The sequence below is a fragment of the Nuphar pumila genome, chromosome 8, assembly GCF_984573655.1.
Source record: "Nuphar pumila chromosome 8, dmNupPumi1.hap1.1, whole genome shotgun sequence".
Classification (NCBI taxonomy): domain Eukaryota; kingdom Viridiplantae; phylum Streptophyta; class Magnoliopsida; order Nymphaeales; family Nymphaeaceae; genus Nuphar; species Nuphar pumila.
The window spans coordinates 13828313-13845025 of NC_143256.1; the positions used below are offsets into that span (position 1 = coordinate 13828313).

The 16713-nt window shown below is 36.3% G+C and overlaps 1 protein-coding gene across 1 annotated transcript in view; it reads left to right on the forward strand.

The window, feature by feature from the left end:
- Positions 1–490: 490 nt before the first annotated feature.
- The window catches only part of LOC149829648 (exocyst complex component EXO84B-like), a 78225-nt gene continuing 62002 nt past the window's right edge, over positions 491–16713 (forward strand). Inside the window, exons 1-2 of the mRNA XM_090016057.1 lie at positions 491–967; positions 12305–12402. Of these exons, the coding sequence (XP_089872183.1) occupies positions 800–967; positions 12305–12402 (266 nt within the window). The 5' untranslated portion in view covers positions 491–799. The remainder of the gene's footprint in view (positions 968–12304; positions 12403–16713) is intronic.

The window sequence follows — 16713 nt, forward strand, 5'->3', positions numbered from 1 at the left end:
GAAAATTTCTCTTTTCTTTATAGGCATGTGCATTTTTAATGCATAAAGGCATCTATGTAACTGTAATAATTTGTGCTCTTTCATTCCACATTTTCAACTTAGAGCCAAAAAACATATATTGTTTCCTGAAAAACTTGGTTTGAGACACATTATATCTTTTTAAAAAAAATCAAAAGTTAACATAACCCAATTCGAGTCACCGAGTTGACCCGCCGAGTCACGAGTCAATAAAGAACGAGTTGAGTCCCAAAAGTCACTGGGTTTTAAAACCTTGGACCCATGTTTTATTTACAATGTCTTATGTCTGTGGACCTAAAAGCTTTGGTACCCTGATGCTCAGCTTGGGCTTTGGAGACCAAGAATGAAAAATTAAAAACCCCACAGCATTCAACGGCCCAAGTTTCATTAATTTTTTAAACAAAAGAAAACAGATTAAAAAAAAAAGAAAAGATAAAAAAGCGAACAAATCATTAGAGTCGGAATCTATTTCGTCCTGTTGAAGAAAACTTTTCTCTGCGTCCCGCAATAATTTAAACCATCACCCAAGCACACTACTCCCTTTGAAATTCATACTTTTTTCTCTTTTTCTTCCCTCGATCGATTGCCAAAAGAAAGAGAGATGATTTTACCAACTACAGGCTTGCCAATGGAAGAACAAATCAGTAGTTTGTTTGCACTCCGTGCGAAGGACAAAAGAAAGGGCGCGCTTTTTCGGTAGAGGGTTGGGGGGGAAAAAGAAAAAAAAAAGGTAACTGTGGGAGATCGGGGTTAGGTTTCTTCGCTGCGCGATCGATCGGAAATGGCGTCGGTGAAGTCGTCCCGATCGAGGGGAACCGGCGCCATCTCCTCAGCCGACAACCCGCAGGAGAACGGAGTGCCGTTGGGGGACAAGCTCAAGGTTTTCAAGGCCGATTCCTTCGATCCTGACGCCTTCGTCCAGTCCAGATGCCAGAGCTTGAACGAGAAGGTTTGCCCCTCTTTCAGTCTCTTGTATCCTGTCTTGATTGTTGAGATAATCGATCGTTTACGCCGTCGTCGTCTTTCACGATGTTTCGTCTGCTTGATTGCTTTTCAATCCGAAGAAACCAATGAATCGTTGCCTTGCAAGTTCGTTTGGATTGTGTGATTTAGGTCGTTGCTTGTTAAAATTCGTGGCGAAAGGGTTTTTCGCCAATTTGGGATAGGCAGCAATTCGGGGCCTTGTTCGTTCGTTTCTTTCTATTGTGTCGATATCGTATGCGAATGGAGTCAAAGACTCTCTGGTTGATTGATAGTGTTTGTTTCAGTTTTGATTTTCGCATCAAATGCCGGTAACGGGATTCTTCGTCGCTAGGTTTTGCTACTAGAAACAAATAGTTCCTCCCTCTAAGGATGGATTCTATGATTTCTGGCCGTCTTCGGTTCCAATTGTCCTCTGTTTGCAGGCCTTTACTGCTGATGGTTTTGGTTTGTACGTGTGGTTCCTCTTATTGTTGCTTCCTTTTATTTGATGTCTCCTTTTCTCTTATTCATTTGGATACTACAGAAAGAAGAAAATTCCTTCTCCATTGATACCTCCTCCTCTTAATCCTCTTCCCAATTTAAAGTGCGTTGTGTCTTTGGACAACTGATGGAGACAAATGGAAGACTAGTACTGGCATATGCTTGCCTGGTATATAAATTTTTGGACTACAAAACAAGAAAAAATTTGGTGCCGTCTCACTTGACCGAAATGAGGACAAATCCCATCTAAGGGGGGAACATAGGGAAAATACTGTGCAAATGAGTTTTTTATGAAATACGTTGCAAGAAATTCAAGTCTTTTGCTTTGGAATTTCTGTGGCTGAATTCCATAGGAAATTAGTGAATTAGAGAGGAAAAAAAAGAGGGGAAATAGAAATCATATCAAATAGATATAGTATTAGCTCTCCCTCTACAGCCTCTCAAAAATTTGCCTCATCCCTAAGAAGTTGGCCGTATGATGGAGAACATATTTTGCTGTTTTCTGTCTCTAAGCAAGCCCGGATAAAGGAGGAGGGTTGCGATAGGCCAGTGACAGCCTAAAAACTTAGTCACACCCTATGAATATGAACCAATATGAGAATTTCGTTGGGGCGTTCCCTACTGAGCGACGCGCTGTGCTCTATAGGCCCGGAGGCAGTGATAAATGGGCAAGGGTTGTTAGGTCGTCACTCAGAAGCGACGCATCACACCGGCGCCCAGGTGTGGTGTCAAATAGGCAAGGATTCCCTCATTTTGTTGGACGGGTGGGGGTAAAGAAGATAGTTCAAGACCATAAAATTAGGTTAACCATTTGGAACATAGGGTCTTTAACTGGTAAGTTGGTAGAGTTAGTAGATGTTATGTGTAGGAGAAAGATACATATTTTATGTCTACAAGAGACCAAATGGGTAGATGAGAAAGCAAAAGTGATAGAACCTTGGGGATATAAGATTTGGTATACAAGAATAAATAAGAATAGGAATGGAGTAGGGATTGTTATTAGTCGTGAGTTTATAGATAATGTAGTTGAGGTCCGTAGGAAGAGTGATAGGATTTTACTTATTAAATTAGTATTAGGTACAAATATTATTAATATTATTAGTGTTTATGCACCTCAAGTAGGTTTAGATGATTCCATTAAGCGTCAATTTTGGGAAGATTTAGATGGAGTAGTACAAGGGATATCTTATGGGGAAAGGCTTTTCATCGACGGTGACCTTAATGGACATGTAGGCATTAGTAGGGATGAATTTGAGAGTATCCATGGAGGCTATGGTATAGGAGAAAGAAACGAAAGTGGAGAAAGGATTTTAGATTTTTGTTTGTCGTATGATATGATCTTAGCAAACACTTGGTTTAGGAAGAGAGAGTCTCACCTAGTAACATTTAAAAGTGGGGTTAATACGAGTCAGATAGATTTTTTCTTACTTAGAAAGAGAGATAAGGGTTGTTGCATCGATTATAAGGTTATACAGGGAGAAAGTGTAGCTACATAATATAGAAGCTTAATTTTAGATTCTAGAATTAGAAAATGCCGCAAAAGGGATAGACATAGGATATATCATAGAATTGAATGGTGGGCATTGAAAGGAGCTAAACAAAGAGGGTGGCATGAGAAAGGTAGCTAAGGAGGTATTGGGTGAGTTTAAAGGCGGTGCACCGCTAGCTAAGGATACATCATGGTGGAACGAGGATGTCAAATTAGCTATTAAGGTTAAAAGAGAGTTTTATAGAAATCTAAGTAAGAGTCGTGATAATGAGAATTTGGAGAAGTATATGATAGCAAAGAAGGAAGCTAAAAAGGTAATTCGAAACGCGAGGGATAAGGTATATAAGGAGGTTTATGACAAGTTGGATACCAAAGAGGGCGAGAAGGATATTTATAGGCTTGCAAAGATGAGAGATATGAAATCGAGGGATCTAGGTATGGTTAGATGTATCAAAGATGAAACACAAAGGGTTTTAGTCAAAGATGAGGAGATTAAGGAGAGATGGAAAAATTATTTTGATAAGCTATTTAATGGAAGTCATGCTCAGGATCTTGGAGACTTCTCCATTCATTTTCATGAGATGAATCGTGACTTTATGCGCAAGATTCAAAAGAAAGAAATTGCAGAGGCTTTGAAGAAAATGAAATCAAGAAGGGCAGTTGGCCTAGATGATATACCTATCGAGGCTTGGAAATGCTTGGGTGAGAAAGGTTTAGAATGGTTGACAAATCTTTTTAACAAGATTTGGCGGATAAATGAGATGCCTAATGAGTGGAGGAAGAGTACTTTGGTGCCTCTATATAAGAATAAGGGTGATATACAAGATTGTACAAACTATTGGGGTATAAAACTCACGAGTCATACTATGAAACTTTGGGAGAGGGTGATTGAGTATAGGTTGTCATGATATCGGAGAATCAATTTGATTTTATGCCTGAAAGATCAACTATAAAAGCTATACATCTTCTTAGACAACTTATTGAGAGATATAAAGAGAGGAACAAAGATTTGCATATGTTTTTTATTGATTTGGAGAAGGCATACGATAGAGTACCTAGGGATGTTCTCTGGTGGACAATGATGAAGAAAGGTGTTTCTCTCAAGTACATTAGTATAATTAAAGATATGTACGAAGGAGTGGTAACCAATGTCCGCACTTGTGGAAGGGTGACAACCAATTTTCCTATAGCGATTGGGTTACATCAAGGATCTGCATTAAGCCCTTTCCTATTTGCTATAGTGATGGATGAGCTTACGAGATCAATTCAAGAAAATGCGCCGTGGTGTATGTTGTTTACTGATGATATTGTTTTGATTGATGAGTCTAGAGTTGGGGTTAATGCTAAGTTAGAATTATTGAGACAAACATTGGAAGCAAGAGATTTTAAGTTGAGTAAGAGTAAGACAGAATATATGGAATGTCGGTTTAGTAAGCAACGAAGTAGTGATGGGAGTGTAGTGAAGCTTGGTTAGCAAGAAATACCGGTTGATGACTGTTTCAAATATTTGGGATCTATCATTCAAAAGTATGGAGAAATTGATGGAGATGTAAATCATAGGATAAATGTTGGGTGGATGAAATGGAAAAGTGCAACTGGAGTGTTGTGCGATCGTAGAATGCCGTTGCGGTTGAAGGAAAAGTTTTATAGGACGACAATTAGGTCCGCTTTACTATATGGTGCGAATGTTGGGCTGCCAAGAGACATCATATTAAAAAAATGAGTGTAGCTGAGATGCGTATGCTTAGATGGATGTGTGAAAATACAATAAAAGATAAGATTCAAAACGAGGAGATACGTAAGAAGGTAGGCGTTGCATCCATTGAAAATAAGATGAGAGAGAATCGTTTACGGTGGTTTGAACATATTCGACGAAGGCCTAATGATGCTCCAGTTAGAAGGATGGAGAAATGGGAAAATATATTAGTTAAAAGAGGTCGGGGTAGGCCTAATAAGACTTGGATGAAGATGATAGGAAATGATATGAATGCTTTGAACCTCACCGAGGACATGGCATTGGATAGAAATGATTGGAGGAGAAGGATTCATGTGGAAGACCCAGAATGATTTTCTTTTTTGGTTCATATCGCCGACCCCAATTGTTTTGGGATGATGGCGTAGTTGTTGTTGTTGTTGTTGTTCTGACTCTAAGCAAGGTCTGTTCTTGGAATATTTTGCACTAGGTAAACTTAATGGCTATCTTAGCCAATCGATACATGTTCTAGGTTATTTCATACATTTTGATAACCAAATATTGGTGAAAAAGTCATAAAATAAAGAACGGTGTTGGTGAAAAAGGTGTATAAACCTTGGAACTGAAAGAATCAAACATATGAAGAAGCAGGAAAGTGCTAGGAAAGATTGGTAAAAGGCTTTATTAGTTTTAAGGAAGCTGTCATGTCTGGTGGTGGATGTCAAGGTCACCTCATTTTTTTGGTTGAATCTCTTTAGTATAGGATACTCTTTGGCTGCTTAATATTGACTCTTGAGTGATTTTTCCTCATTTCTTTAATGATATGGCAAGTAATAGGGGGGATCCTGTGTTAAATATATATATATATATATATATATATATATATATATATATATATATATATTCTTTTGTAAAACCCGATAGGGGTATTTTTGTCTGTTTACATAATTGTTTATAGAAACAACTATTTATTAATAAGGTTAGTTTATCTTTTTTTATTTTTGTATTTATTTCCTTTTAAATCCCCTTTTTAACACGCATTGGGGGTCCCACATAGAGTCGTTGGGACCCCCAACGGTCATAAATGTGACCTTTGGGGGCTCCCAACGGCTCTATGGGGAGCCCTCAATGGCTCTCCTTTTACTCTTTTGTTGTATAAATAGGGGTGATTCCCCCTTATATATGTTATGCCTTTCAAGGCTTTATTCAATAAATATTTCATTATTTTTATGTTTGTATAGCCTCTTTAGGCTTTCATATCGTCCTTTTGTGGACTTCTTGTTTGAATGCCATAGTGCTTGTCCATTATTGGACTTAGTGAATGCTTGTGCAGTCTTGGGTTACACTTCCGCCTATTTCATTACATAGTATCAGAGCTTGGTTTATAGAAGAATAGCTCGTATGTTGCTTCATCACGGTGGTCGCCTCGAAAAGCGTGCCACTCAAAGTTTGAATTCAAAGAAAGAATTTACCCGGTTTGTATCACATACTTTTTAAAAGCTATCTCTTGTATTATTTATCTCATGCATTGTGCATGAGAAAACACTTATTTTCTTGATTATTATATATATATATATATATATAAAATTATATATGGATACTTTTGCTATTTTCTTTGGATTCTCTACTTTAAATATTTATGGTATGCATTTGAAAATGTATTTAAAATATAATAGCCTCTTGCTAAATATGTTAAAAATGAATAGTTCTTTAAAGAAATTATCAAATCTTGTGCGTAAGCATATCTCCATAAAATATTTGTTTTAATTATGCATATTGTCATAGAAATTATATTTTACAAGAATATATGGTTTTGCTTTAAATCTTAAAGATTATGCTTTTCATATTGCTAATTCTCTTGTTATGTGCATTTGGTTTTATCATAATAATTATTTGTAATCATTATGAATTTTATGGTTTTCTTAAAATTTTTAAGAAATTTGTATGAAGTACACCTTGTGTCATCATGTTTTCTTTAATATCGTGGATATCTTTGCATACTCATACGCTTTCAACGATTCTCTCATTTTTCATTCAATAATATTCTTCTTTTGCTTTTTAGCATTTAACCCTTAGTAGGTTTTTGTGTAGTTTGCACTTTATGTGCTTGTGAGATTTAGTTCTTTATGAAATCCTCTCGTGTTATCCCTTGTAACATGTATTTCCACATATCTCATTACAATGGTTAACTTTAAGATGTTTTTATCGTTATGCAAAACTAATTCTTTGAAAAACACTCTCGATTGATTATGCTTGAGAATGATCTTCGATATTTGTGATTTGACTTTTATATAGAATGTAAATTTTGTATTAGATGGTTTAAATGCATTTTTGTTAACTCATTTTTCTCAAAAAAATAAAATGTGTCATAATCACACAAAATTAGATTGCATTATGAATTATGTTTGGTATAATTTCATAGCTTCTATAATAACCTATGTGGCTATGAGTTATTAGATCATCTTATTGCTTCAAATCTTCATGATTAATAGTAATTATGTCTACTTTTGAGAGTGTAAAAGGTTCTTCTAAAAACTTTATATGTATTATTTCCTTAATATATTACAGGTTTCGTTTGTCTCATAGTAGAATTTTGATTTAAAAGCAAGGTTTTAAAACCCGTGACTCGGGATTCGCCTCGCTCTTTATTGACTCGTGACTCAGCGGGTCAACTCGGTGACTCGGACCGGGTTTTGTTAACTTTTGATTTTAAAAGAAAAACAATATATAAATATGCACTAGAAGATAAATAGTTGAGAAATGATAAATAGTTGCTTCATCCTTGTGATTTGAGATTTTAATTTGGTTGGTGAGTCTGTTTTTCTTGGATCTAGTCATAATGATCATTCTTGTAAAGGAACATGAGAAATTCTCAGAACTGTTTGATCACTTCTCCTTCTAAATGTGTTCTTTTTCTCGTGCTGTTGTAACCATCTATTTCTTTTCCCCTGTTACCTTTATGTTCATCATTTATTTCAGAGAAGCTTTCTATTACAGTTGATCTGCACTTTCTATGTTCTCCTTCGTTGAATTTGTTCTGGTAAGATGAAATGATTTGGAATTTTGGATGTGTTGCCAAATGTGTTAGGAATATGCATCTATGTTATGTGTTGTTAAAATTTTACTGGTGCATTGTCTTTAATGGAACCTACAAGTCACAGGTTAACAAAAAATACACATACGTAGAATTGCAAAGTCAAGGATGAAAGCACATAGTTGAGCGTGTGATGGATAAGACTGATATTTCCTTAATTTTTACTTTCAAAATATTTCTTATAGTTAGATGAATTGGATTGCTGTGGTCAAATCATAGTGATAGACTTCTCTTAAGGTCCTTGTGATGCACACTGTAATCTAGTGACAATTTTGATGCACAACTAGATAAAAACAACTTCATATGCACTAGAAGTTTTTTTTTCTTCAGTGTGATCTAAGTCCCAACAATCGCCCGAGTCTTGGCAAACCGAGTTTGCCTTGCCTGGTTGACTCGCTTGAGGGCCGAGCCGAGCCGGTCGAGTCACCGAGTTGACTCGGCAAGTTTTAAACCTTATTTAAAAGAATTCCTTTTAAGATAATATGTTCTTGTCTTCTCTTTAAAATTATTAGATCTTTTGTTTATAATGTGCTCTAGTACATCTATTCCTTGATCGGAATTGACTATGTTAAGCATGATTTATGTTTATTCAAAAGATTGTCATAAGACATATTGTTATGCGTATGATTGTACTTTTTCTAAGATTGGTCATCTACCATTATTGAATTTTTCTATTTGAAATTATCTTTTCATATCCGTTTCTTTTATGAACTCCCTTATTTGGAAAATGATTTTTGTGAGTGTTCATTGTCTTTTTATGGCATTTGTGTTGTCCATCACAGACTTTTACATGATGCATCGATCTTCTTGGCCTTATTATTGTTGAATCAGAGATGTTTGTTGGGGTGAGTTTTGTGCACCTCGTTTTATGTCATTTTAGATTGTCAACTTGTAGTTTGACTCTAACTGACAGTTATGAGATCTCTGATTGTGAGTGTGTTGTATCACTCCTTTATTCTTTGGCCATCAACTTTATTATGGATGCTTTTAATTATGTGTATTTGTGATAACTATCTATTTCTTGAAACCATGGTGTTTTGAAATGTGGTCTAAATTGATATTTTTTAAAATTGCATCAATGTTTTCATTACAAGCCTTCTTACCTCGGGTATCTTTTCCTTTTTATGCCTCTTATCTAAGTGTCACTGTATGTAGACAAGAGATGTTGATTCACACATTCGTGTGTGGTTTTTAGCCCATTGGTGGCTTTGTACTCTAGCTCTAGTAGCTGATACACTTGTTTTATGTGTCATTATACGTAGACAAGAGATGTTGATTCACACCTTCGTGTGTAGTTTTTAGCCTATGGTTGGCTTTGTACTCTTGCTCTAGTAGCTGGTACACTTGCTTTTGAGTGTCACTATATGTAGACAAGAGACACTTGTTCACACTTTCGTGTGTGATTTTTAGTCCTTTGTTGGCTTTGTGCTCTTGTTCTAGTCGCTGATACACTCGTTTCAAGTGTCATTATATATAGACAAGAGGTGTTTTACATACCTTCGCGTGTGTTTTTCGGCCCTTTAGTGGCATATTGTTTATGCTCTTGGTCTAGTCGTTGATACACTTGATATTTGATGTTTGGAGGACTAGGAGATGATTGCTTGTGATGGTTAAACTGATTCTCTAATTTACTCATTCAAATGTTTGAGAATTTTTTCAAAATTGTCAAAATCATCTTCTCTTCTGTGAGAAATGATTGATTGAAATAATTTCATACATCTTGCATTGCATTATTAAAGTTTGCAAAATACCATTTCTTGATATTATGAGATTCTTTTAAATTCTCATCTTCCGCAAATTGGTTTTGACTTGCTTATATCTTTCCCTTTGTCATATAGGATCTTTTAAATTCTTTAATGAATCTTTTAAAAATCTTTACTACTTGTTGCTTCCTTGTATGAAAAAATATTTATCATTAAAACTCATGAATTTCATTGATAACACACACACACACATATATATATGTATGTATATTTGGTCTTCTATACTTAAAATCACTCTAGGATGGGTGAGTGAATTATGCTTTTAATTGATTATTGTGTCCACATTGTGGTATGCATAAATTTAATTAACTCATCTTTGATAAAAGTTGTTATCTTTTCATTTGTTGTTTCATGTGCATGATTCACATAATTATATGCATAATGTTCTTCTTGTGCCTTTGTGCACACTTCACACATTGAGAACTTAGTGTTTTTGTGTATATAGTCTCTTTGAAGACTTCCTCACATTTGTACTCCTTTGTGAGTATTTCATTGTGCCTTTGTGCATTTAGCCTCTTTGGGATTCTTGTGGGTTAACCAAGTCATCTTTGGACTTGTTTTTGTTGAAGACATTTTCACATGGTGCATATTCAATGCTTCTTAAACATTTTTTGTCATAAATAAAGATTTACTTATTCTTTATTGGGTTCTTCCATTTATACCCTTTTATGGGTTTGGTTTGAAGTGTCTCTAATAGACACTTTTTTGAGAGATTCGTATGTTTTTTGGAAGACCACCATTTCATTTAAGATAATCTTTATGCATAATTGGTTATCTCTTCTTAATGAATCATATGTCCTTTAAATAATCAAATCTTCCTATGATCAATGTTATGGTTTCCTGAAAAATAAGGTGATTATGATTCAATTTCATCTTTGAGGGATGCTCCTCTTGTCTTTCTTAATATTTAATGATTCAAAAAGTTATTACTATTTTGTTTAAACCATTTTATTCTTGCTTTACAATACATTGTTGTTGAAAATTTTGCAACTCTTGGGCTAGAATATTTTTTCTTGTATACTTGGAGTCTTCCTTTGATTTGTTTTTTCTATGCAGAATCTTTGAGATATGATACATCATGGAGATATCCAATCAAGGTGCTTAGGGATGATCACCAATAAAGGCATTTTGAAGACTTATATTTGCAAGAATTTTTTGAGATGCCATAAAGATGGAGATCCCTTGAAGACTCTTGTAGACTTAGACTTCTTCCTAAGCTTTGTTTTGTATTTCCAAACTTTCGAGATAACTTTCCCCATCAAGTTTAAGGGAGAGTGTTAAAAATATATGTACATATTTATTTATATATATACATATATATATATATATATATATATATATATATATATATATATACACGAATGTATGTATGTATATATATACATACGTGTATATATATATACATATCTATATATATAAATATATATATTTTTTGTAAAACCCGATAGGGGTATTTTTGTCTTTTTACATAGTTGTTTTTATAGAAACAACTATTTATTAATTAGGTTAGTTTATCTTTTTTTATTTTTGTATTTTTCCCTTTTAAATCCTCTTTTTGAACACGCATTGGGGGTCCCACATAGAGTCGTTGGGACCCCCAACGTCTCTATGGGGAGCCCTCAATCGCTCTCCTTTTGCTCTTTTGTTGTATAAATAGGGGTGATTCCCCCTTGTATATGTTATGCCTTTCAAGGCTTTATTCAATAAATATTTCATTATTTTTATGTTTGTTTAGCCTTTTTAGGCTTTCATATTGTCCCTTTGTTGTTTGAATGCCATAGTGCTTGTCCATTATTGGACTTAGTGAATGCTTGGGTATTCTTGGGTTACACTTCCGCCTATTTCTTACAGCCCGTTCAGAAAAATAATAGCCATTTCTCACACTGACTGCTTAAATTGGTGTCGTCTGTTGAGATTCTGTTACATGCAACTGGATATGTGGGTTAAGAAATGAATGGATCTCACAAGTATGCTTGAAAACCTACAGCTACGACTAGTGAAAGATGTTGATATCTGCAATGAAGCTTTTAAGGTGATTAAAATCATGCAACTACGACAATAAGTGAAAGATGTTGACATTTAGAAATGATTTAGAGGAGTTTTAATGAGAAAATCTTTCTACAGCAAGCTATTTGATCTACCTGTGGAAAAACAGTGCTAAGTTTAATGCGGATCTGGAGTACATCAGTTAAAGCATGGATCTTTTCTTGGTTCTCTTTAGGAGATGATATCTGCCTTGTAAGTCCTTTCTATACAAGGAGGTGGCATTGGCAAACATTTCAGATTTGTAACAATGCAGGTTTTTGTTTTGATGACGAGGAACCCTTGCCGAAGCAAGGTAAACCCTGAGTGGGGCTCCACAACACGACCACCCTGCCTTACGTAACAATCTGGATTTTAAGATAGGTAAATGTTTTGTCCTGTGAGTTGAAAATAAGATGGTTTGTGTTTTCTTCCTCTTCTTTCTTTTTGTACTGCAGGAATGCAATGAACTGGATTTTAGATAGCGTCAAACAAACAGTTGAAAAATGCTTCAATATTATCTTTTCACGTACTATTGACTATGCTGCTTCGAAAGAACTGGCTGACTCTACGATTGTAGTGGGGTCATATACATAAAAGTTATTCACTTGTAAATATTCTTAAATTATCTATACCCAAGTGATTTTATATTTCTCATCATGTTTTCACTTTTCACTTTATTGTGAGGAGATATTGTTTTAAGGGATTTAGTTCAATTATGAATGCTCTTGTCATGATGATCTTCCTCCTTTCTTTTCTAGGAAATAAGACAGTTGTGCACTTACCTTAATGATCTGAAGAAGGCTTCTGCCGAGGAAATGCGCAAAAGTGTTTATGCCAACTATTCAGCTTTCATAAGGTTTGTGTTTGTGTTCATTAAGCGCACCTTTCTGGATTTCATATTAACATTGGAAGGCATTCATGTTTTCCCTACCAAGATTTATTTTTTCTAATTGCAATGATGGATGTGGACCAAAAGCCAAGGAACGTACATAAATGAATATTTGTTTTCTTTTGCAGAATAATAATAATAATTTGCAGTATCCAAGTATGTAGATGATGAGGATACACATAAAAAAATATACACAATACACAATAATACCTTTTGAATCATTTGTAACCCTTCCCTTAGAAAAAACATGGCCACTTCCATTGGGGCACATTTGGAAGTGGGAATATAGAAAAAATGGAGGTTGAGAAGAAAAATCTTCATTTTTGCCCATGGTTTCAAACAAGAGAAATTTTCTCACATGATTTTTTTCTAAAACTCTGTTTTTGCCCCTCTGGAGGTGGAGAAAATTTTCTTTCTGATATCTGTGTGTGTGTGTGTGCGTGCATGCATAAACTCTCCTTTTTCCATGCACTAGATCTCCACCTGCAAAAGCCGCCTGATGGATGTGAATCCGCCCACCAACCTGTTAAAATATAGCTTGCGTATGGATCTGGATCCAGATCCATACGCATGGTATGTTAATGAAACACATGCTGTATTTCTCTCATTAATGGCATCCTTGTAATATCTCTGATATTACAAGGATAGTTGTATAGCTGCTTCATATATAAAATGGTTAGGACTTGGAGGTCGAGCTATCGTAAGCCGCCCCAGCCATTGTTCTCTCTTTCTCTCTCTCTCTCTCTCGCCCTGTTTCCTGTAGATGCTGTACCAGATATAAAATCTGATATGGTATCAGAGCACAGGCCATCCTGTGCGTGAAGAAGCTCTGGAACAGCAGATCGTGAACTGCGTGAACAACGTGTTCCTCCTTTCGCAGATCATGAACTGCGTGTTGTTCCTTTCAGCGTGTTCCTCCTTTCAGCGTGTTCATCGAGATGGGGACAACATGTTCATCGAGAACAGCGTGAGCAACAGATCGTGAACAGCAGCACTGCGTGAACATCCTGTGTGTGAAGAAATTCTGAAACAGTAAATCGAGAACAACAACCTTTAAAATCTCATCCTCTGAAATCTCCCCTTCTGAAAGTTGGTACTTTTCTTTTCCTTTCAGCGTGAACAGCGTGCTCATCGACTGTGTTCATCGAGAACGCACATCGTGAACAGCAGCTCATCGACTGTGTTCATCCCAAGTTCTCTCTTTTCTGTTACTCTATCGTCTGTGTTGGTTCCAAATTTTTTTAAAAACATCACCGACTGCTGTTTCCCTTTTTATTTCAAACCAGTTTTGATTCCACAAGTTTCCTTTCCTTTCCTTCATTGCTGTTTTAGTGTTCTTTGTGCAACACTTTTGGTCGTACAGGTATATGCCTTATTACAGTTTTACTGATTGATTAAGTGATCTCAATTCTGTTTATTTCTTTTCATTCATCTTGTTTGCTTATTCATTATTCCACTGATATGGATTACTCTTCGTCTTCACCATCCGGTCCCTCTGCCAATTTCTTGAGTCAGCTTGTTACAGAAAAACTTACTCATTCTAATTTTTTGACCTGGAAAAGGCAAATCCTTCCTTTTATACGGAGTCGAGATCTCGATGAACATTTGGATGGTTTAGTTCCTATACCACCACAGCTTATTTTGCAGGAAACCAAGGATGAGAAAGGTGACACAATTACCATTTCCATTAAGAATCCAGAGTATACAGTTTGGAGGAAGCGGGATCAGTCTTTGGTTGCTTATATTACGTCAACACTCTCTCAAGAAGTGTTGGTTACTCTTTCAGATGATTGCACTGCGGCGGATCTGTGGAGTAAGCTGTCACAGACTTACTCTCAGATATCAGAATCCCGAGTTATGTTCTTGAAAAATGAATTTCAAAGTTTGAAGAAAGGCTCCATGACAGTCATAGAATACATATGCCGCTTGAAGAGTAGTACTGATCAATTGGCTGTTGTTGGAAGTGCTATTGCAGATAAAGATAAAGTTCAACAACTTCTCAATGGATTGGGTCCTGACTTTGACATGTTTACCACAGTCATGCCTTCCTCACTTGCCCACTTTTGACGACCTTCAAGCGAAACTTCTCCAGCATGAGATGATTATGAAGCAAAGGGCAGAAGGAAATGAATCAGCTCGTCCTCATTCAGTTTTGGCCATGGACACTTATGTAGGTTTTGGACGATGGAATGGAGGGCATCAAGGAGGCAGAGGCCGCAGACGTTTTGGGCAGGGAGGACGTGGTATCTTGCCTACACCTAATATTTCAGGGGGTTTTAATAAAGGGAATCAGAGGAGAGTGCCCACTTATTTCTTATGCAACAAAAGAGGACATGTGAAAGCTGATTGTTGGTTCAATCTACAGAATAGAGGAAAAATAAACAAAATTGAAAATAAATCCGCTACTGCTGTGGACACAAAAGGGCCATCCACAGATGTGCAACAACTTTTGTTATCAGCATTGTCACAGATGACGATCAAGCAAAATGAACAAGGCGAATGGTATGTTGATTCAGGTGCCGCCACACATGTTACAGGTAATGCGGGTAAGTTATCTCACTTATTGCCTTACTTTGAAAAATGTAGTATAGTTACGGGAGATGGAACTTATCACTCCATTAGTCATACTGGCAATGCACATATCCCTATGTCAGAGTCCTCACTTCACTTGTCCAATGTCCTTCTTGCTCCTAATATTAAAAAAAACATTGTTTCTGTAGCTAAACTTGTTGACGATATGAATTCTTCCGTCGAATTTACTCCCTCTTCTGTTTATGTTAAGGATCTACGAACGAAGGAGACATTCGCTAAGAGGGAGCGACAAGGAAACATGTACGTCTTCAAGAAGATTCCTTCAGTGTCTTCGTCTTCAGTCCCAGTCCTCCAGTTGAAATCGTCCAAGCATTCTTCAGTGTCTTCGCCTTCAGAGTTTTTGTTTTTTCCTTCATTGGAAGTTTTTAATTCATCTTATTGTAATAAGCCAGATATTTGGCATAGTCGTTTGTGACATTGTAGTCGATGTTTCGTTGAAAATCTTGTATCTGATGGTCTCCTTCCAGAGTCTAGTTTATGTTCATTTTCTGATAATAATAATAAATGTTCTTCATGCGAACACTGCAAAAGTCATGTTCTTCCTTTTCATATTATAAATAAAAGAGCTTCAAAGCCATTTGAGATTATTTGTTCTGATGTTTGGGGACCCACACCTATTCCTTCTCTTTCTGGCAGTCGTTACTATGTTATCCTTATTGATTCCTATTCCCGTTATACTTGGATATATTTCTTAAAACACAAGCATGAAGTTTTTCAAATATTTCAGGAATTCCATTCGATGGTCAAAACAAAGTTTGCTTGTGATATTGTGCATTTACAATGTGATGGTGGAGGAGAGTATTCATCGAACGAGTTTATTGCCTTTCTTCGAGATAAAGGAATAAGTCGACAAGTTTCTTGCCCTCATACTCCTCAACAAAATGGGGTTGCAGAGAGGAAACACAGGCATATTGTTGAGAGCGCGATGAGCATGTTACATGATAGCAATGTGCCCGTTAGTCTCTGGATAGAAGTTTTTCACACATCTGTTCATATCATAAATCGTCTTCCTATGGCACTTTTGGATCAGAAATCTCCCTATTATATTTTATTTGGGCATCATCCCTCTTACGATGAGCTGCGTGTTTTTGGTTGTGTATGTTATGTACATGTTGATTCATCTCTGCGAAATAAGTTTCAGGACAAGGCTGTCAAGTGCAGATTTGTTGGGTATGCAGATGAATATAAAGGTTATCGATGCTATGATCCTACTACAAAACGTATTAGGACCGCCAGAAATGTTGTTTTTGACGAACAAAATTTTCAGGTCAATGACTCTGCAGCGTTGCCATCTCGAGAATTAGAACTATATGATCCATGGATGAGCGCAAATCTTTTTGCTAATACAGGAGAAACTTGTCAGACAAATTGTCCTTCCTTCGGCTTGAGTAGGGAGTTGAATGACTCGCAAATACATGTTGAATCATCTCCAGTTGAGTCTCCAGTTGAGCCACCACCAGTAGAACTCTTCTCTGGGCAGATATACACTAGAGGGGACAAAAATACAGAGCCGAGAAATGTGGAAAGCATCGCCAATGATTCGGCTCAACGGGGGTCACGCATTAAGCATCCTATTCAACGATGGGTGAGTTATGAGACCTTCTCCCTTGATTTCCAGCTGTTTATGTCTCAGCTCACAAAACATGTTGAACCCACTTGTTTTAATCAAGCTATTCAATCCCGTCA